General features: G+C 42.9%; 1 protein-coding gene across 7 annotated transcripts in view; it reads left to right on the top strand.

The window, feature by feature from the left end:
• Positions 1 to 815: 815 nt before the first annotated feature.
• rap1gapb (RAP1 GTPase activating protein b) overlaps positions 816 to 23510 on the top strand; it is a 59334-nt gene continuing 36639 nt past the window's right edge. For 5 of the 7 annotated variants that reach the window (XM_041953845.1, XM_041953862.1, XM_041953837.1 and 2 more), the window contains exons 1-2: positions 816 to 1119; positions 11331 to 11366. In XM_041953845.1, the coding sequence (XP_041809779.1) occupies positions 1076 to 1119; positions 11331 to 11366 (80 nt within the window). In that variant the 5' untranslated portion in view covers positions 816 to 1075. Of the gene's footprint in view, positions 1120 to 11330; positions 11367 to 21260; positions 21294 to 23510 lie in introns of those variants that run through there. The other 2 variants (XM_041953880.1, XM_041953872.1) reach the window with 2 other exon arrangements.

Below are 23510 nucleotides of genomic sequence, written 5' to 3'. Positions count from 1 at the left end.
TTGAACCTCGTTCCATCCTCGCTTGTAATCGACTGAGCCTTTCCAGGATGCTCCTTTCATACCCAATCATGATACTATCACCTGTTACCAATCAACCTGTTTACCTGTGGAATGTTTCAAACAGGTGTTTTTGGAGCGTTCCACAACTTTCCCAGTCTGTTGTTGCTCCTGTCCCAACTTGTCGCTGCATCATATTCAGAACAAGCAGATATTTAGAAAAATCAATGAAGCTGATGAGGTGAAACATTAAATATATTGTCCTTGTATTGTTTTCAGTTGAGTATATGCCAAACATGATTAAGAAATAATCACATTCTGTTTTACGTATGTTGGACACAGCATCCCAACTTTCTTAAAATCATTTCCCGCAGTGAACTAAATATCCTTGAGGTTTACAGTGTCAAATAAAACATTTGAATACATCACCGATGCGTGTGAAAAACAGCATTTTTCATGATTTGATTTCAAATAGACAAAATGATTACTCGAGAAAATAATTGGCACATTAATCAGTGATGAAAGTATTTGTTACCTACAGCCCTGAACTACAGTTATGTGAACAAAGGCCCACTGTTGAGCAAAGAGCTTTTGTGATTCACATCATGAGAATCACTTGAGCTGCAGGGGGAAGTTGCCTTCAGGGGTCACGGGTAGGAAATGTCAGTATTTTGTGCCCTCTTCCTGCTGGAAATGAGAAAGCTAGAGTCTGAGCAACAGTCCTGTTGGTTTCCAGGACAACAGGACAGCCGGACGCACCTTCCTCTTAATCTGGCAGAGATAGGAGCTACTTAGTCAGAGAGCACAAAGGAGACACAAGGAGGGAGGGCCGAGATGCGTACACACATAATATACTCTCAGACAGAACACACACACGCACACACACACACACACACACACACTCGGTGAGGGCTGAGACAAGTAGGAGGAGAGAAAGAGTTAGAGGTGTGGAAAGAGAGGAGAGACACAAACTGGGATAAAAAAGCAGGAAGGTATGGCTGTTATTCTTTAGCCCGGTGCTGTAAACTGCTCTGATATCCTGCACTCAGCTGGGAAGCCTCATCAGCCGCTCAGCAGGATGCCTCAGAGGAAAAGGAGTTTCACGTTTGGAGCTTACGGAGGGTAAGATAATGGAGGATTAATCTCCCTGCGTGCACAGTGATGTGGGAGTTTGCCAGCTTTGTGTATGTGGCAGTGCTCGCGTACCTGTTGCATCCTGTTCCTAACCCATCCGACTGTGTCACGGAGGAGCGGGGGGAGGAAGGTGCGAGGCTGCTCGGGGGCTTTCATTGCACCTGCTCAACAACTGCAGAACTAGAAGACTCTAGACAAGGTCATTCACTGACTTACAGCTTTGACCGTTAATGGTGAATTGCTGCTGAGATGCTAAAATAATGAGATCAGTGCATTAATCTGTGAAGCCGCAAAGGGAGGTTGTGCCGGTTGCGTGTCTCGGTCACGGTGACCTGTTCCAGCTTGTTTTTTTAAAGACTTGTCAGAAGCTGCTGGTCAAACTGTGCAGACTGCTCAACAAAATAACCTAAATTTATCACACTGAGTGCTGCAAAACCTCTGGTAGTATTGAGGGAATTAGTCAGCCCATTAGTGGTAAATAAAGTTATCCAAAATGATCAAGACATGAGGGGACTTTTGTATTACCTCCGGCGTGCTAATGTCTTTTGGGGGAAACAAACATATTAAAAACGCAGCGCCGGTCGTTCATCATCAAGCAAAGCGGTCTGTCATTCTCAGAAAGACAAATAAACGCTGGTAATATTGAGTTATTGGGAAATAAAACTGGATCTTCTCTTCGGTGACGGTGAATAAGTTGAATCAGCATGATTAATAGGAGGGAGTGACAGAGGAAGGATGCGGCTTTGTGTCGCCACAGTCTTGTCAAAATCATCACTCACATGCGTTTGATGATTTTGTCGCAGTCAGAATGTGAATCTTTGAGATGGGGAAACACTTTGGTTTACGAGCATTAGAATTCATGAGGCAATGAAATTACTTTAACTATTGTGTTTTGCTGCTCGTGGGCTCTGCCAAGTCTGCCTGGAAAGCACTCATGAGGCTCAGTTTGACATTTCTGTGGTAGGAGTCAGGTTGAAAGCTAGCCTGAGTGCACAGGCAGATACCGCCAACCAATAGCAAGTAAGCAAGAGCTATGTAGGGCACGAAAAACTGTATTTTTGGAACAGCAGCAACCAATTTGTTACGAAGTTGTGCAATGAGATTCTAGGAATAGTAGTGAAAAAAAAGGTACATTTTAACTTTAGAGTTTCTGTGTAAAACTCCTGAAAAGTTGTATTTTATTATTGTTTCTTGGTTTCAGGTCATAGTCTGGACCTTTGTCGCAACATCACTGCAAATTAGCAAAGGACAGGTCTTTTATTTATGCATGTATAAACTAAATGATTGACTGGTTGAGTCAGTTGAGGCATTCAACTGTATCACAAGCCTCCAGACCTGCGAGATGAATCTCCACTATGCATGAGAGGGTTTTTCCTCACTGAAGAATCCAGGCTGTCGTAAGCAACTGATGAGTAACGTGCACTCGACTATTAGGTGTCAGACGGTTCAGGTCCACCAGATGTGACTCTGGTTAAATGGAGGTGTTCGCTTCTCACAGAAAATATATTGAACTACGCATCAGTGATGTGTCTGTGAGTTTGAATGGAGGGGCAGTAAGGGCCACTGAAGCTGTATTAAGTGTAAGCACTATTTTGTCCTATAAAAATTCCGTAAGTGGAGGAAGCGTCTCGCAGAACAAAGATTTCTGGTTGTTGAGGTGCTTGGACTTTCTCGTTATTTGCCTCTAGAGGAATACATTTTTAAGTTGGAACATCATGCAGAGACTTCTCAGTGCTTTTAAAGACAACAGGTTGTAGATGTTTCACCTCTCATCCAAGAGGCTTCTTCACTTCTAATCCTGCAGGAGGCTCAATGCCGGGGACTCCCCACCAGTCAGTTAGAACTGAAGAAGCCTCCTGGATCGGAGGCGAAATGTCAGGCAAGTCCAGTTGCCTTTTAAAGCACTCACATGGACCTTGACCTGGTTGAATGAGGCTCCTCAAAGACATCATGCAGGGAATTTTTTGTTTCATCCGCAGTGATGTTTGGACGGATTATGCCTGTTATCGTATCAGATCAGGCTGTTTAACCTCAAGTCGCAGATGCTGTGAGAATCTCAGCTCAGGTATACCCCAACAATCAACTGAAATTTACGGTATTCCCCATCAGTTACAGCGATGTAGTCACAACATGTTTATAGCACCACAGCGATCTATGACCTCCTGCTAAATCATAGAAAATGATGCCAAATGTTATTTACATCAGTTTTCAAATGAATAGACTGCATGGCTGAGAAAAGCCTGTCCTTGCTCACACAGCCAGCAGCTTGTCCCCAAAGCAGCTCGACTGGAACACACTGATGGTTTGGTATCTTGCCTGTTGAGGGACTGTGTTCCATATTCGTTTATGTTGCCCCAAATCTTCCCCTCCATCTATGATCCAGATCTGTTAACCTTCCAGTCACAGACCTGCTCCTCTAATCTCTGATTCTCAGGATTCTCGTGCAGCTGTCTGAGATGACCTGGCATGTTTGTGTCAAGAAAAGAAATAAGCTTTTTTTTTTTAAGGTGGCTAACATATTTGGTTTGTTTGCAGTCAATAAAATGTGTCCCTGTTGTTAAAAGCCTTGTTGTCGTAAAGGAGTCTCTCCGGGGAAATTAATGCCTAATGAGCAACAGGGAAGGGATTCTCAAACAGAAATTGACGAAGCCCAGACTTGGACCATCAAATTACCGGCCTACACTCATTTTGGGATTTGTTCTTGAAGACGTTATTTTGTTGCCGCATAATTTCCGCATGCAATTTAATTCGAATTGCCTTCAGCAGATGATAACGTGGCTCTTGGTACGAAGCTGCAAACAAAAACGGATGAGCTAAAAAAAAGTCAAGAGCTGGAAACTGTGCCACATTTGAGCATGATGTTGCTGTCTCCTGTGCCAGCTTCTTTGTTGATTCCACATTCTTTTTACACCATGTAAATTCAGAGCGGGCAATTATGTGAAGGAGGCAAAACTATTTAAAAGGCATAGATGGTTGAGCAGCTTTTTTTTTTTTGCAGAGTTGAAACAAATAGTTCTGCACGGCAAGTAGCTCCCGTTGGAAGGATTTTAATGCTGGTGACATTTTGAGCAAAACGCTCTTCCTCAGACTTCTGATAGATGCAAAGAATTCCCATCTTAACATACATACATTACATCACGTGACATATCACACCCATTGCAAACAATTAAGTAGTAGTAAGAAAATACATTTCAAATAAAGCATATGCTGACTGATGAAAATATCAAGACTACATATATACAAAAGACACATAAAGGAAACGACAGTGAATACACAAATCATGTTCCCTCTATAAGAAAGTACTCCAGAAAAGCCAGAGTCTGAGTAGCTGTCCGATGTGGATTTCTCCATTGTGAGATTAATGAAGTCTTATCTAATCTAATCTAATGTACTAAATGCATATTACAAGCACACGTGACACGGCACACCTGTTGCAAGTTGTAGATTTCAGTATTAAGCACAGATGCCGATTCCACAGTTACATTAAAAAAAAAAAATCACATTGTATACAAAGGAAATGAACAGTATATATACCCAGATCATGTACCACAAATAGTTTCAGAAGTCAGACGACCATCTTGTTCATCACTTCCATTAAAATCCCTCCCACTTGTTGTGCAGATGTTTTTATTTCAACTCTGCTATATACTTCTTTGATCCAGCATCCATCCTCTTGGACACTTGGATGTGTGTTATTTTTATTGATTCTTACTGAGCAGCTATTTTTAACATTGTTGCCTATGTTGATATCAGTAAACTATTTCTTGAAACCATAAACGCCCTTACACGGGTTTAAAGGCCTTATTTGGTATGCGCGACTTGTCCATTTTGAGTTTTTAGGTTGTGTTGGTAAAGATTTAGAGAAAGCCGGTCGATGATGCCGGTGGTTTCACAGGCTTAAAATTACAGCCGGCTGGTTCCCTGCTGGTGAGCAAAGTCAGCTTTAAGCCTGAAGACAACTAACAACTGTTCAGCCAAGTGAAGGATTATAGGATTGTGCGCATAACCCACTGCTCAGCTTCCCCCGCAGGTATTATACCTACCTGATGGTGGTGTTGAGGAGGAGGATGAAGCAGTTGTGCACCCAGTGCACCTTTTCTTTCAGGCGTTGTACCTGTTCAGCAGTGTGTGTTTTGTTGTTCGTGGCTTTGATCCTTTTGGGGTGGTTGTAGATGTCTGCATTAGAGCTGCAGTGATTAGTCGTTTAATCAATTGGGTGAGCAACAGAAAATGAATTAGCAGCCATTCTGATAGTCGATTAACTGTATAGGTCAGTTTTTAAGTCAAAATGCCAGCTTCTCAGATGTGAGGGGATGCTGATTTTCTCCGTTTTATGTATTATAAACTGAATATCTTCAGGTTTGGGACTGTCAGGCAAAACAAGACACTTGATAACATCCCCTTTGCCTCAGTGAAAAAGTGTTTTTTGATGTTTCGTTCATCATAGAAACCAGCCATTAATTGAGAAAAGGATCAGCAGATTAATCATTTTTTTGAGCCTCAATCTGCATAATTATACCGATGCATTAAATGAGAGATGCTGTCTTTTGCTCCAAGACTCCGAAAACTTGGCTTCAAAATTCCGGAATTTCTTTATAACGTTAAATATTCACAACTAAATAAGCAACCTCAAAGTTGAGAAAAACATTTTTGGGTATTATTTCCTGAGAGATTCAACCTTGAAAACTCAATTGATCTGTTTCCGGAGGACTGTGCGGGCATGGTCTAATGAGATTTGATTGACAGTCTCCTGACTTAAATATCAATAAATCCCGATTGTTGCATTGAATTATGTGACATCACCTTTTTCCAGCTCAGCCCCACCCACTTCACACCAAAAAACACAAATACAGCGCCATGTGAAACAACCCAAGATGTTCAGAAAGAAGCTGATTGACATGCCCTTTTTTCGCTGCTCAGTTTTGTCTTCCAAGCCCTTTTTTTGCTCATCCATTACAGATTTGTTTTCCTAATCGACCTCTGCTCTCGGCATATCATAGGCAGAGTCTGCAGCTTGCACGTTCAGACTGGCGCCAAGCATAACAATGAATTCATGCAAGAAATTTAACTTCAGATTAAGATTGTTTTCAGCTCGCTGCTTGTTGTCACATCCACTTATTTGGTCGATGGCACTGATTGAAGGTCTATGGTTTCCTGGATTAGATGAGAGCACAGGGCTAATGGTGGCATGTGCATCTCTAAGGCAAAATAAGTAAAAAATAAACACACGTTCTACTACTTGCAAAGTACTGATGAAGGCTCAAAAGGCTTTTAATGGATCGTTCGCTGTCTATAAATAAACAAAGCAACCACATCAAGAGGGATTTTCCTCTCTGTGTCCTGTCAGTGCTATTTGGACGCACACACACAGACACACACACACCTGTGTTTCTCACATTGAGCTCTTGGTGCAGTTTGACTGTGCCATTTAACAAAGAACACAACATTTTTGGATTTTTACAAAAACTGCTGCTATTTCTTTTGATGTCTCTTTCGTTCCTGTTCCCTCACCACCACCAACTCTTATTTTCGTTTAAAGGTAGATTTTCTCCTGTAAATGTTCTGGCCAGATATCATATTGATGAATTCAGCTATTCGCATGATTTTGAAACGATTAAAATGTTGACTATTTGAATTATCTGGACGCTGCCAGGCTGCATCTTCCCCCAGCGACCAGCCCAACGCAGCCTTCTTTCCCCTCAAGGGTTTGCTTGTCGCTTCCACTAAAGCAGCATACAGTTTAGTACAATTATTCTAAAAAGTTTGATGGCTGCTCGAAAATTAAATTAGCTGGTGAATTTCTGGTTCACTGCCATCTCGGTAGGTCCGCACAGTGCATAAACCGGCTGCGAGTGGACTGCATGATAAATAGGAAAAGCAGGACTTCACTGCTACTGTATGTGTTTGAACCCCTGTTGTGAACTTAACAGATCCCAACAGCCTGACAGAGAAGGAGTGCTGATTTGGAATAATTATTGAAGTGCTCTTGACAAGCTTGCTCTGAATGCTAACGCTGCCTCGTCCTCCCACTCCGAATCTGAATTCATTTAGTGGCATCTCATATTGATTCTCACATTCAACGTAATTCACAGAGCTTTCTGCCTGAATGGCTCAATTTTCTATTGTCTCTTTTCCTGGAAGCGCGCTGTGGACCGCTGCCTCTGAAATCCACGTGAAACTCAATCAAAAGATTTGTAATTATGATACAAAGCATAATCAATTGCGGTATCTACCTCACCAAGGTTACTTCAACTCATTTAAAATCAGATGATCTCATACACTGGAGGATAATTAAGCTGCTTGTAAGGACATAGAGACAGTTGGCTCTGAAAGTGAGATGATTCGCATCTTGTTTTTAACGTCTTATTATTAAATGTATGTATATATATACATATATAAGATCTATGGTAAAATGGCTATGAATTATTGTAACAGCTACGCCCATATTGTTACCTTCTACCTATTTGCGTGCCCTTCCTTGAGTGTCACATGCCTCCACAGTGGATGGAGGCGTAGCTGTTTATGTGTTGGTGTCTCAACCCCGACTGTTAACACCAAAACAGTGCGTTGCCTGTGTCAGCAGGGGGATAATCACCAACCGCATCGCTGACTGGCAAACTCATATTTCCATTCTCAACACTGGGCAAACAAACAGAACAAAACAGCAGAGCCGTCACCAGCAACACGCGTAATGTCACTGTTTGCATGCCAAATATATTTTACAGCTGTGCGCAAAGGTGAGCCGCGTCTAATGGCAGAACAAAGAGCGAAGAGCGTGCACCGCAGAGGGTTTATTAAATAACATGTTTGATGTCAGACACACCGCAGTGATACTGTTTCACTTTCTTACATCATCCCGTCCTCTCTCATACACTTTTAGCCAGTATTTTTACAACAGACACAACTACTGAAATTGGAGACGGGGGAGGAGAGACAGGGGTGAGGACTGACAGGGGGGTGAGCAGCAAGACAGAGCTAGAGGTGGCAACGGGCTGGTGAGCCATAGAGCTGGCAGAAACGGGGATATCAGTGTGAAGACACGCACACACACACGGACATGTATCTGCCCTGGTGTGACCACTTGGCTCTATTCTGCCACCCGGTGGTGTGGGCATGCTACTGACTATTCACCCAGTGCTCCATAAACTCGAAGGGGTCCTCCAGTAGTTTAGTATTACACTTCTGTAATGTTTGGGAATTTTTGTTCCTCGTATGGGTTAAACTCCAACAACGGTTCTACATTTCCAAAATGCAACTTCATAGCATCTTTCATTAGGGCCTCCTTTCCTCCTAAGCACCCATTTCATTCCATCCCAGCACAGTTTGTGATGCAGGTTTGTTTTGGTACCAAGTCCAAGCTGAGCTCACGTCACCGTGGTTATTTTTTCATCCTGTTTAAGTTCCCTCCAGAACCGCAGATGTTGTTTCCGATGATGTAAATGTTTTAAACAGGTTTACTGTTCACAGTGTGATAAGTGAACTGAAGTTCATGTGTAAATCAGTAGGGGTGGCCCTTTAAATCTGAATTCATTTATTTCACAGACAAAACAATCAAACGTGAAAATAATAGGCAGACTAATCGATAGCAGAAAATATCAGAAAAATGTGTCGGGGTGATGAGGTGGAGCTGTGTGTCTGGGTTTGATTTCAGTTTCTGAACATGTGAAGGGGTCGTGTTCGAGCTACAGCACAGAAGCTGCTCTTCAGTAGAACCAGACCGTGCACTTTTTCTCATAAATCCCAAACTCTCCCGGACATAAATAAATCATTTTAAAACTGGACATGATGCCGTTGCATGAATATTTTATGAAGGTGATAGTAAATCACGAGATGTGCACTAAGTGTTGCCTCTGAACGCATCCCTTACTCCAGACTCTCCTTGGGTAACTATTATGTAAATGGTTTGTGACATTGCAGGAAATCTCATTTATCATTTTAAAAGTTATTTTTTGTTTTATGAGACTGAGTAAAGGAATAATCAATACAGTGTCTCTTTGTCAAAGTCAACAGATAATGGTGACAAAATGCAGTTTGAATGGAAAGTTAAAATATTAGTCTTGTCACCCCCATCGTCATTACACTTTAAATAAAATTTACTTCTGGGGAAATCTTGGACAGGATGAGGCTGAGATGTTTCTCTGAGGTAGTAAATTGACTCCGATGACCCACATGGAGCTGAAACTGAGTCTCCCCGACACATTGCTATTGCATACTACACTTCAAAAGACAAATTTCAGTTGCTTTTTCTTCGTTTGAAGCAGGCTGTCAGGAAAATGGCTTCAGTTAACCTTATGTTGTTTTGGTTTTGTTGTTCTGCTGATGAACGGAGCGACTGCCTGTGAGCATGTTGGCGTAGGATGACAATGGTATTTATTTGATTGGTCCTGGAGGGGAAGGGATAAGCGCTGATTATCGGTAGATTGATCGTCCACAACCGCTGTCTACTTGTGGTGTTGCCTCAGAGATTGATCCAGGTGGAAGAACTTGCCCCGCGTCATTTGTATGCAAACAACCAATCCACTCTGTTCTCTCTGTCATGTCCTTTTCCCTCTCTTCCTCTCTCTCTGCACAGTTAGTTTTACATATGAGCGCACACACTTTATCTTTCTCTGTCATTAATCATATCAACCCACAATTCCTGTAATGAAGTCCTTTTACAAATCTTCCCATGCTTTGTCCGCTTTCTTGCCTGATACCCTTTTTTTTTAAATCATATCCAGTATTTGACTTTGCTTTTCATGAAACCTGCACTATTTGGCCACCGCCCCGTTCAGACGTTTCTAGACTGCAGCAGTTTGTCTGGCTGCCTGCGCGGCACATCTGCCAGCGGCCCCTTCCCATCTTCAAGACAATCCCACCCTGAATGTACTTAGCAAGAAGCTGGCAGGCAGAGGAGGAGATAAAGGAAGTGGAGGGAAGAAAAGGGAGCAATGGAGGGAGGCGATGTGGATCATCTTCATCTGGCTTCATAGAGGCACATTGTGGTATTCGTTGTTGCAAACTTAAAATCCGTTCTCACCAATATTATTGCATTATGGATCAAATCACCATGTGTATCGTCAAAGGTTTTGTCTGTGGTGACAGAGAATTATTACCCGACTCTGCGGGTCCTCTGAGCTCTATGGGGTGTTCATCATCTTTTTGGTAATTGTTTCATAGCCCAAAACTTTTGATTCAGCCTCATCACCATCTTTTCCAGCTCCTGCCCATCAATAATTGGTAGACAAACAGTTAGCACCTAGCTGGTGAACACAGTGGGCGATTTAGCAGCTAAAGAGCCAGATGTTTCCCTCAGGAGGTGGTGGAGAGCAAACAGAACTTTAAGGAGCGTGAATATTGATCTACCATTTATCAGACTTCAATTCTTCAATTCAACTTCAAATGAAAGCTAGCACTGCTCTGTATGGGATATATCTTTAATAAGGCAACTGTTGACTCAGACTGATAGAAGAGATCTCTGCACACTTGCATGATCCATGCAGGGTTTCACTTTATTTTGAGCTTTCGTTCTATCAAACCTTCATCAGAGCTAACATGAGGCAACAGTGGACAGGCAGGTATGCAGAACACCTGTGCACAGCCTGGCGGTAGAAGCTCCCCCTCTTGGTAATTGTAGTTTTTATTGAATGTACTATGATGCAGATAAACGGAACACAGTGAATATAGAAAAATATAGAAAAATTATACACAATCAGAAGCTCCTTATACAATGTCATCACAGCAAATGGAAGCTTTGAGAGGGTTGATCAGAGATCCACAGATCTATACGAAAAAACAAATATCTCCAAAGAAAAATAAAAAGGGGAGCCATCGTGAACCACAGACCCCACACTCTGCATTAGAAATGAAGAGAAGAAACATGTTGGATTACAGCATAACACTCACATCAGAATCCTCGTCGAGGCCCGCAGGGTGAAGTGTATCTCAAGTGTCGATCCATAAAAGCTCCCTTTGGTGGATCTTTCTCTCCATATCTCCCCCTCTTCGCACTCGTTCAATGCGCTGAAATCAAAGAGAGGAGATGCGGTGTGAAAACGGGGTAGTTCACATCATTGCGTCTGATGGCGCTCTTGTGCTCGCCAGTCCTTTGTTTCAGCATGCGTGTAGTTTTACCGTTAAACATGGTAACACATGGGCATTTCAATGCATGAGTAACATAATCTATCTAATCAATCTACTGTCACTTTGTTTCTCTCTAGAGTTGACAAGAGCTTCTCCAGGACCAGAACTCTGTGGTGAGTCTTCTCCTTATTTAAGAACAACATTATGCATCAGAGAACTGTGTTTCATGCTTGACTGCTCTCTTCCCGATTGTTGCATTTCCAACTGTTGAAGTTTTTGAGATGGAGGCTGCAAGACTCTTTTCCCATTCCGCATGACCAACCCCAGTTTTGATAAGATATCAAACTTCAATCAGAAACTAGAACATCACGGACAAGCGCAATCCTACATTCTGTATGAAGAGTTAAGATTGCACCATATGTCAGCATTCTTGTGGCCTATCTGCTCCATCCCTCTGTTCCGCGCTGCGGCAATAAACAAGACATTTTCCATACTTTCACAGCCTGTTGACTCAGCAAGAGGGGCGCAGAAGTCGGCTTTGATTTGTCCATCAGTTCAGTGCTTAGTCAGTTGCTTCTTCACTTGAATATTCTCAAAATGTGCCTTTTTTTGTGGAGACAATATGATATGAAGTTATAGTTTAAAAAAAAGGTGAAGGCTGGTCTTTATCTTGCAATAATCGTGCATAAAAAATTATTTTCTCACCTAGAAAATCCGTCTACTCTTATGGATTTGGACATCTGCTTTCGATCCAAATGGAGATGGTGGAGCTTGTAATGTTCCCTGCTCGGCAGGTAGTCTCACAGCACGGGGAGGGGAATGTGTGGCTGTAAATACCAGCTGGTCATGTCGGGTACACGCCTTTGAGAACTTCAAGAGCCACGGAAAGACTGATAGCACCACTTTAAGACGGATAAAGAGTTGAAATATTCCATTGATGTTCAAGTGGAGTAATAAACTCACTTCTTTGTTGTGCTTTTTGTCGTGATTTTTATAGTTTTGTGAGAGTTTATTGATGCTAATATTATTGCGTTATAGTAAGATGTCGACTACTCAGGTGTCATCATGAACACTGGCTATGTGCTGGATTTAACATCTGTCTTCAGCAGAATATTTCTGTTTTTCATGACACCAGACATCCTTGAGTTGATTTGCTTGTATGCCTGCGTATCATAAAGCAACAGAGTGCATTCTTTTGTGTTTCTTCATCATTATACATCAAATGGCCTGCAGACTTGAGTCACAATGAGCGTGCAAAGGCCAAAGGGACGGTACACTGGAAAGGGGAAAATTGAAGGTGCGAGGATGACTCAGGCTCATCAGCGGAGAATACACCCTCGCACGCCCGCTGAATTTCATCACGCGGATTCGGCTTGCAAGCAGGTCCGCAGCGCATGATGATGGCACCTCGGGGCTGGGCTGTGCAGTTGTTGGCTATCCACAGCACAGCTCTCTGGTTATAATCACTGAGTCATTATGCCAATTGTGTATTCCATCAATCTCAGGCTGCACTTAGATTAAAAAGCCGAAGTATCAGCAGCATACTTAGTATTGAATCATTCTTTTCTTTCACCCTGGGACAGATTTCTTGAGGAGTTTATTTTTCCCCAAATCTGGCAGGTTTTGTTCCAGCATCGTACCTCACTGGATCACTTCAGAAGAGGTTTATGACTTAATTATACTTAATGTCTCAGTTTTGTCCATAGGGGTGTATGTGTGTGTGTGTGCGTGCGTGGCCTCTCATACAGCTGTTGTGTTATGAACAGCACCATGTCGCTGATATGCACAACAATGTCGGTCATTAAAAAAAGGCTTTTCTGGATCACCTGCCATGTGCCACTGCCTCAAATCGATCACAGCTTTATCCTCAACCAGCCAGGTGTGTGTGTGTGTGTGTGTGTGTGTGTGTGTGCGCGTGTCAGTGCCCACACTTGACTGTCACTCTTTCCAAACACAACTGTCTCCATCATCTCGCCCTGGCACGCAAACGCTCTCTGTTTGCGCTGATGTGACTTGAGTAGCCCTGAATCATTTGGACAAGGGGGTGCTCTTCACGAAAGGTGGGAACACACTTATTTTACTGTGCTAAACTGCTCACAGCATGGTGTTCCCAATTAAACACTCATTAACTTGATTGCTCTCGATAATGGTGGTGCTTATCTGCCTCAGTCTAAAGCTCCTGCTATGCTGCAGTAAATAGGCCTGAATAAATGCCATGGCATTTCTGCAAAAATTGTCTTTCTGGATGTGGAATTTTTTTTTCCTTAGCAACTGGATCCTGCTCTTATGGGGGAAAGCGTTCAAATAGCATATTACAATTAAAATGACTGTCTAGAGATGCAGCAAATTAAGTGGAACAACTTGATCAGAATTGGTATTGTAGTCAAACTATAAATTAAAATCATATCTTAATTAACTTGCTTGGTGCAGGACACCCCTCAAGAGGCTCCTCTCTAAGATGATGTGATATATTACGTTTGTGCACAGCTGGAGGTTTGCGGGTTGCCTTGCAGCCATCTCCCGCCAGCAGCTCCGGGGCCACGAGTCTGAGCAGCCTTTTGACTGACGCGAGGAGCCGGGTGGTAATGAAGTGGTCCTCAGTGTTGAACGATGAGAGAGTGGGGCTAAGAGGCCTCTAATTGGGCATCTGTGCCTCCTCAGATTGCCGTTAATGGCCGCTCTCCCTCCTAATATAGGAGTCAGTGTCGTGAGGAGAAAGCAAACAGGATAGGAGAGTAGCCAACTGGAGCTCAATGGGCAGATCGAGGCTCGTGTGCTGAGCCAGGGCATGGTTTGACTGTCAGGAGGGCAAACAAACTGTTTACATTCAACATTCATGATGGAAAAACTACACAAAATGCGAATAAAATATCAGGCAAGCCTTCCGAATATTGTGTTGTACCCCATTTTGCCTCCCGACCAGCCTGGATGATGCTCCATCTCATCTCATGGATGTTCAGCTGGACAGAGATCTGCATGATGCATCAAACTGAATTAATTGTAATGTTCACTGAATCAGTCCTGCGCAGTCTTAGCCTGGCAACACAGGGTCTAACCCTGCTGCTTGAATATCTCAGGGCTTCAGGTTTAGCACTGGGCACCACTGTGCAATGAAAGCCCACCCACGCACTTTCATTCCCTTCATGACATAGCATACATGGTGCACGAGGTCACCTCCTTTAAATAATTTTTTAACCATGTCGATGTTTCTAAAACCCCTCATTGTAGAAAAGCTGTGGAACTCAGTGGATCACGTCAGACCCTGTTCTTTTTAGGGTTCAGCAAGCTATGTTCTTCTATGAGACCGGACTGCCGTTTAGCTGGACCATCTGTTGTTCCGCACAGTTTATTTCAGCCTCTTCTGATCTCGTCTACCCCTTCATCTACACTGATTGAAGTGGATTCTACTGATGATATCAATTAAGAGCCAAAGCCTTCGCCTGGAATTAGCATGACCGAATTTCATTCAGGCAACTTCAGTCCCCTGGTCCCCACCCCACTGTTAACTTATTGTTTTTCTCACGTCACGAAGTGTCAGTCCGATCCATAAATCACACGTGTTTATCAAAGCTCACGCTGGGAGTGAGTGATCATGTTTGCATGGCTGTCAGTTCAGTTTCTTTTAAGAGAATTTAGATGTCTAAGTATTACAATATGCAGGCCTAATGTCCAATTAAAATTGGCTAATTTCCACTGACTGCATTGCAGAGCTACTTCTTGCAGGCCTGGAATGCCATGCTTATTGTATTTATATGTGTGTGCACAGTATTATTTACAATGGTGTCTCTAGGAATGGTTTGCAGAGAAGCTGAGTTTTATTTTGGGTAAAAAGCACTGTGGCTTTAGCTGTTTATACCTCTGCGCAGGTGACAGCCGAAGCTGGAGGCTTTATGTTTTCGGGTTGTCCGTCTGTCCAATTCTCGTGAACAGGATATCTCAGGAACACCTCGAGGGAACTTCTCCAAGTTTCTCACAGATGTTCACTTGGACTCAAGGATGAATGGATTATATTTTGGTGGTCAAAGGTCACTGAGATCTCAGAGATTTCAGGTTTTTGGCCGTAACTCCATATGGCCATAAGAACTCATACATCATACTCATAAACATCATCATGTTCCGCAAAAGCACTTTTGTGCCCATTATTTAACACCATAACTCAGGAACAGAAGGGCAGAATGTGAGCGTATTTCACATTTGGTCAGATACCGAAATGGTGACACTAATTTTGAGTGTCCACCATGAGACTGTGCTGATTGTATAGATCATCTGTGCTGCAGGTTTGAAGATGTGTGTGAAGCATCCATGTTTTGGACTTTCTAGCTTCTTGCAGCAGTGTTGATGTTGAGCTTCAGGTGATTGTCGTTGCACCATGCACTAAAGCTCTCTATCAGCCCAAATAGTCTGAGGTGAATAGGTCATGTTTATAAACTGGAATCATACCTGTAAATACAGTGGTAACTTCCATTTTGGCAAAAAATACACCTTTTATTAAATTCCTTCAATACATATATTATCCGAGTCTGGACAGTCTTTGATATAAACGGCTTCTTGACTGGCTGGTGGAGGCAGAGGACCGCGAGGCGATAATCCTTGTTTAGTCGATAGACTGGCTGTGTGCTATTTCAGCTGCATCAAAACCAGGCAGGAAAGAGACCCCTGCTGCGATCCAGACGGGTGTGTCCAGCTCTCAGTGAGTTCACAGGGGAAAACATTATGACCCAATGCAGTTGCAATAAGGTCTGCTTCTGCAGGTTGTGCAGAGGGCACAGTCGCAAAGAAGTGGTGTTGGAGGTTATTTTGGCAGATGGGGTTCGACTGTTACTCGGTGCACCTGTTCAGTTAAAAACACGCTGGACTGCAGCTGTGATGATACACGAGGAATGAGCCATGAATTTTAGGAGCTTTTTGTAATACTGTCCACCCTCTTGCTACACTTTTAATCAGATCATAATGATCAGTTTTAAGACAGATGTTTCCCCATTTATATACACATTATTAAAACACTGATATTTCAGCACGCGCACAAGGACCAACTGCATATTCCTCCTGGCTGCGCTTCATTAACCTCCCCACTTATATAGACATATTCAGCTATTTAATTGAAAAGCTCAGACTTATTGAGAGGGGTAATGTTGCTTGCAGTTGTAGCCATTTAACATTATCAGGAGGTCGACTCCGTGTAATCAAGCTCTATTACATCCCAGTTCAGGAGACTCTGCAGTTAGGCACTGTGCATACCTCACTGAGTAGGATGACAGAGAGCAAAGGAGGATAACGATGGAGGAAATGATGCATCACTCATATGGTACGGTACAATTGTTTCGCTCAGGCATGTGTTGTTCACTTCAAGGATGCTGCTCTTAAATAGAACTATCATTCATCACAGTTGTGCTATGTCGTATATGCAATTAATGCCGTCGAGTACATGTTTGGCAGCTAATTTCCATGAGTGTCACTTGCTTTTGTCTGGAAAACGGTGAAGACAATGTGATGTTTGCTGATGAGATTTCCAAATGACAGTTACAGTATGGCTCATAAACCATTGTTGCTGCTTCCCGACAAAGCCATGAACACACTTCACTGTATCAAGACTGTTAACGAGACACCCTTTAATTATCCAGGGTGTCTGCTGGTTTTATGCTTCAACATTACTATTTTCCAACACTTCTTATTCAGCTGTTACTCTTCATTAGCGTCTTCTCGTTCTGTGCTTGAGGTCACCTGTGTTGTTATTTTCTTCTCCTTTTTGTGCTCCTCGCGCAGCAGCCGCCGTGCCCACCTGGAGCAGCTGCTGACAGCCCTGCATGTCCACATAATGACTCTAATCAGCCCATTAGTCACCGGGGCACTCAGAAACACTGCAGTGTGGGGTTAGGTTCTATCCTCTCGCTGTTCAATCAACTCAGGATGAGAAAGTGCTGTCAGGAATTTATTTTCCAAAATGTTAATCCTGGGAAAGGTTGTCTTTACATACTGAGAAATAATTTGAAAAAGTGTATTAAGGCTATAAAATGCAGCTTATGTTAGCTGTTTATGTGTGTTGTTAAATTGATATATATGAATATGTAAATGTACTTTGGTATTCCCTGGAGTCAGGTTTGTTCAGAAGAAAACTGAAGTAGTTCTTAGTGTTACCTCTATAGTGCAGCCAGCAGGCTCAGTTTAGCTCCCAATCAATTTTTTTCTGGCCATCAAATTATGTCAAAACAAACTCTTCTTTTTGATCATTTTTAGTGCTTTTTAATGAGGCCGTGCTTAGAAAAAGTGATTTTTACAGAAGCATGTTTTCTAGGGCATTTTATTCAGCAACCACCTACCTGCAATTTAGAGTTCTCGATTCCCACGGGTGTGAATGTGATCGTGTTTGTTTCAATGTGCAAGCCTTTGTGACTGGCGACCTGTTCTGCATGCTGGGATCGGGTCGAGGCTGTGTTGGGATTACATAGTGACACATTTTTTTTTCTGTATCGTTTTTCTATTTAAATTTAACATAAATATGAGTCTTGATTTAGTGGATCCACCTCAATTAGATACAAATAAGAGCAAAAGATAATACCTGAATGCAACCAGGAAGTGAGGGAATTGCTGTGTTGGTGAACTGTGGATGAGCCACAGCGACTCTTCCATATGCTACCTGCCCCACTGACGGTCCTGTGGTTTCACACTCAGCTTGGGTCCAGGTTTATCACTGCCAAAATCAATAGAGAGGGCCACCCAAACACAAGGTAATTATAAGAGCCAGCAGGACTCTGGGAGTGCTGACAACACTGTTGTGTTGAAGAACTGCTTCCTCTCCCTCTTTCAAACCGTGAGGGGAATGAGGGCTCACACCCGAAAGCCACACATGATAATTCCAATTTTGATCTTGTTCCTCTTTTCCTGCACTAGTTTAAAGGATCCCATTTTTCTCAGAGACAAAAGTTATGTTTACATTCAGTATTACTCACCAAAGCACACCATGTGTATTGTGTTAAGTCCAAAACCCTCCAAATAAAACATTGGCAAAGAAGATTTCAAATCCTGTTTTGTTTGTATCCATGTTCGCTTGCTAGCAGCCTTCTTATTCCCTGTTGTTGTTGGGGTGTTACCACCACCCGTTGTAGTCCAGCAGCGTAGCGCGAAATCAACTGCAGGATGTAAAATATGTCACCACATGCTTGTGCACATGAATGTGCTTCCTCATGTGCATGCATGATTCAAATTAAACTACTGTTTCTGCAGCTCTTGTTGTTTTTTGTGGTCAGTACTGGCCTGCATATGCACACAGCTTCATACAACTTGATGCACACATGACATGTGAAACAGGATTGGCTCTTGTATCAACCTCATCCCACTTTATAGAGGAAAAGCTGTAGAACAGAACTTGTGAACAAAAGTCAAAAAGACTCCCGTCCAGCTTCCATCTTACCTGTTGACCCACAAGGTTAGAAATTTTGACAGCAGGGGGGAGTCCCAAATCCCAGATCTGATTCCACTGCCTGAAACTGAAACCAAACAAATGTGTATGATCAAGTAATTCTTGTAATTTCTGTAGTTTGATTACGACGTGAAGTAGTGTGGGATGATGGGAGTTGTTGTTGTTAAAAGCCACCATTGCTGATGAACATGAATAATCGTGCTCCGTCATGAGTATCGTCTGGTGTTTCACTTGTTTTCCCTAAAGCTATAGCAAATGAAACGCACCGTTACCATAAATAAACTTACAGATTTCTGTGTTTGAACATTTTGGAAAATCTAAGTACACAACTCAACAAAATTGTAACAAAGGTCTGGCTGGTTTTAGACATTTTAATGTTACATATTACTCCTTTAAAGGTTTCATCGATCCACTGAGCTGCAAGACATTTGGCAGACATTTGTTTATATTTTTAACGGAGTACTGACACAAGTTTTGACCGTTGACTTCACTGGAGCAGCAACTGCGGAGGCAGTTTTGCAAAGATTTGAGCTACTGTCACTAAAGTTCAAATAACATCACTCATACTTAAAGTACTGTAAATGAGTGGAACAGAAGAATTAAAAACTGCAGAAAGCTCCGGGTAAGGCTGTAGGGACTGCCGCTACCCCCAAGGAGGGGGGCTTAAGCATGTTTTGTCGTCCTCACATATGTGATGTCTGTCAAATGTAGGTGTTACTGATTCATTTTCTCAAAGTATTCTCTGCAGTTTGGTGGTGTGTAAGTGTTTAAATTTAGTCTCAGCTGCCTCGGGAGAGGACTGTGAACAGAGTGGGAAGCAGACAGTTACAATGAGAGACAGAGTCAGAGAGGGGGCTGAAACTAATGAAATGAGAAATGGAAAAAAAAATAGTCACAAGAGTCTCAGCGTGACCCACATACAATTGCTCTTGCAATTGCACGCCATCTGATTAACTTGACAACTCTGAATTCCAAGGTACTCACTTGGAATAAAAGACTGATCATTTGTTTAATCAACCTCCTCCTGACCTGGTTTGACTCCGGTTTGCTCTGCTCTGTGTAAGCAAGGATCCTCTTTCATCCTTACCTGAGACCTGCACTGGAAAACCACAATGTAGGCTTGGTTATCCGATGTAACCCAGAACCTCCTGAGTAGTAAATGGAAAGGAAACAGGTTTTGTGTGTTCCTTTCATGGTGGTGTAGTGGCTTGTGTGTGTGAGAGTGTGTGTGCTTAAGCTAGCTCTGGGCTACCTGTAACATTATACACACATGAGGGTGTGGACGAGCCAACATGCCGCCATAAGGCTTGGCTCACTTTCCCTTATGGGTTAGTTTCAGGGCCTGAAGCCGGGCTTATCGATTGGCACTAACATTACATGTTCTGCAGCTCGATGCGCTCGTTAGAACTACGACTGCAGCCCTGGCAAGCAGCTAAATCAAAGGTGATGCTTCAGAGCAAAGATGCAGGAGGAGGGAGGATGCACATCCGATTCTGGAGAGTGAGCTTCTCGGACGCTGTTTTCCGAAAGCCGGAGCACGTTTGGTAAAGCCATGGGTCATTTATTACGCACAGATCTTTTACAGCTTTTGTTTCCGCTTGCATAGAGTAGCATATTTATGGGATAAACATGCAACGAGTGTTAGAAAGTTGAGCCGTATTCTGAATCATTGTTTTAATCTGAAACTCCTGTTTGTTGCAGCAGCACCTATGAGCTGGATGATAAAGTAATTCGAGATTTAAAAGCTTACTTGTAGATGCTGTACTATTTTTGGTGCGGAGAGGTGGACGTCCAGTGAAATCCGGTGAATGTCTTTTATGCAAGACTACTTTGTTGTGACTGTCTGCGTAAAATGTGGTGATGTCTTGTATTGTCTTATTCATGAGGATTAGGAAAATGTGACTACTCGTACTACACTGACCGGTGTTTACTCCTCTGTGGGTTGAGCAAGTGATTTTCTCCATTATGTGAGAGCACGCTACAAAACCTGCAGCGTTTGAGAGCTTTTCAGCTAACTGCCCGCCACTAATGTGTCAAATGGACAATGGGATGGTTAGGCTAATTTCTGCTGAAGAGGTTTTATGATGTTGGAACAAGCTGTCAGAGTGAGGCCGATAATAGAACACAGAGATTTGATGTCGCCTTTCAGATGAGGTAATGTCCTCGTCTCTAATGTTTTGTGAAAACTTTGCTTTCAAGCCTACATCCGGCCACAGAATTTTGTCCTATCGAATGAGCAGAATCTGTTGTTAACAGCCAGACTCGCTGAGGCAAATAAGCAAAGCAACACCCACGGCTTGGACGGGCAGCTCTCTGTCAGAGACAGATCAAGGGAAAAGACAGCGGAGATGGAAAGCAAACAAAGGGGAGACATCGGACTGGAGAGCAGGAGATATAGAGAGACGGGAGCGTTTGTGCTCGTCTCTGAGTAAAACAGCCTGTTAAACGCCCGCGTGGATGTGAGGAAGGGGAAGAGAGAAAAACAGGGAGGGTCGGACGGGAAGGGAGGATAGAGGGAGGGCTGCTCTCAGCATCATCTGACAGAGGAGAGGCTGATCTCCGACAGCAGGTGTTGGAGGATAGAGAGGCTGAGTCAGACACACGGAGGGAGCGATACATACAGGAGCACCAAGTTGTTGAGGAGGAGAGACTTGAGCTGCAAGTGAGGCAGCGCTACAGACAGGTAAGCTTGGACAGAGATGACACTGCGCTGGTAGGGAGAAACTGTTGAAAGGCGGATAAACTGAGAAAGAAGGAACGCAAGTCAATAAAAGGGAGATAAGAGAGATAAATGGACATATGTGATGCGCGCAGCTGAAGAAGAGTCTGCCTGTTGTGTAGCCTGCGGCTGATCTGTCCTGATCTCTTCATCCTTTGACACTCGAGACCCTGAACTTTCTCTCCGTGTCCCTCCTTTCTCCGTTATCCAAGCAGGAAGCGGCCGACTGGCATCTCGAGTAAATGAGTCTGCTTTCATTGTGCATTAGCTGCTGCACTTGATTAGATTAGTAGCTCTCCACTAAGTGGACCTGCAAAGCTCAGGGGTTCATGTGTACTCGCCTCTCTCGGACTGCCTGTGTGCTTGTCTTTCAGTGTGTGTGTATGGCGCTGGCAGAAGGAAAGATACAGCCGAACGAGCCGCTACTCTTAAAGCAAAAGCGGGATTCAAATATTGTTTGTGTTCAGTGTCTCAGGAGCTCAACCCCAGAGCAGGAATTTAATCTATAATGCCACTGAAAGGCAAAACCTGGAGCTGCTCCAGTTCAGATGACTTGGAAAATAACATTCTCGTCTCAGATTGCTCCGAGCTGTCACATTCGGTTGGGCTACATTTGAATTTTGCGTCAATTATCAAGAAGAAAATGTGCCAAAATATCTGCGAAGTTTGCTCTTGGGCCAGAGCCAGGCTCCAGTTCACTCCTGTAACAGGATTTTTCTTTTGGTGACATCGAGGGAGGAACTGACTGATGATAATGATGGTGGTGGTGGTGATGATGATGATGACGACCCTTTATCATATTAGCTAGTAACAGCTGCACACCCAGGAAATTTGGTGTAAGCAAAGCAAGAATAACACGATCCCAGATTTGGATGAGTCCCAGATACAAAGGGATCATTTCTTCTTTTCAGTTCAGCCTTTTGAACAGCAGCTACAGCCAACAGGCTGCAATTAACCTTGACAGAACAGTATTGTTGCTGACTGACTGGTGGCTTGTCGTAACCGACTGATTTACCAGATGGGTGCTGCAGCACTTCCTGTTCTTCTGCTGTTTTTGTTGAGGGGTTATATTGGGCTATCTTACCTAAAAATCTTTTATGAAAGAAATCTTCCTACCCTGTCAGACCTGTAATTACCCAATCACAAGCCAATCACTGACTTACTGTCATTAGTTGGGTTTAACAGAATTGGGTAGCTGGATCATTATGACGCTCTGTGTGATTTAAGTTTGTTTTTCCTCAGCAGATATCCTCACAGGAAACCCATTTGAGATACAGTGACAAAGCACTGGATGGCACTTCAGATCTTTTTATGAACACAATATGCCCCAAAGTCTTCTTGCTGAGGAGGGCTTGTGTGCTGAAGCCCGTTTGGTTGTTGCAAAGGAGTTTGCCCTGCCATTAATAGACAAGGTTACTGCACCATAGCAGCACTCAGTCCACTGATATCTGACTCTTCCTGCAGTGCCCGTGGCTATCTTTTGTTTGCCAATGCATCTGTTGAGCTGGCACACATGCATGTTCAGCCTTATGTAGCCTGGGGTCACCAGTATTTACTGCACTAGAACCATTGTAGATTTTTGCTGATAAGCCTTCGAGATGGGCCTTTATATAAGCCTCGTAATTCTCTGTCTCTTCTTTTTCAACATTTCAGTTATTTGGTTTCATAACATGTCTTTTTGGGAGCCAGTGATTGTTTTTCTCTGCTGCAGTGATGAATATCTCACTGGAACATGCTGATAGGCCTGATTTTCAGCTCACTGCAGTTAGACTTTGTGAGGCAAACACGTTTCTGTCCACTAACTAGTGTGGTGCAAAGTCAATGCAATTATTGTCATATTTAGTTGTACATTATAATTTAAGCAACCACTTATCAAACATTACAGCCAACACATTACAAAGGATTGGATGGTAAAACACAGTATGCCCATCTCTAAATAAGATAATAATAAAACTGCACTTTTGCTGTGATCAACAGTGTGCTCAGGATAATTAGTCGTGACTAAGCATTGATTATCCACAAGGCAGAACACATCTGTTGCTATTTTGTTTTGTTTTGTCCTCAGAAGGTAAGCAAAAGTATAGTAAAACTTGCAAAAAATATTTTTTTTAAAGCTTTGTCAACAATCCAAACTAGTCACTTACTGGATCTGGAGGTTAGAACACCTACCTCCATATTTAA

This window comes from Chelmon rostratus, chromosome 2 (genome assembly GCF_017976325.1).
Source record: "Chelmon rostratus isolate fCheRos1 chromosome 2, fCheRos1.pri, whole genome shotgun sequence".
Lineage (NCBI taxonomy): Eukaryota > Metazoa > Chordata > Actinopteri > Chaetodontiformes > Chaetodontidae > Chelmon > Chelmon rostratus.
Note: the sequence above shows the minus strand (reverse complement) of the source record. Positions and strands in the feature narration are given on the sequence as shown.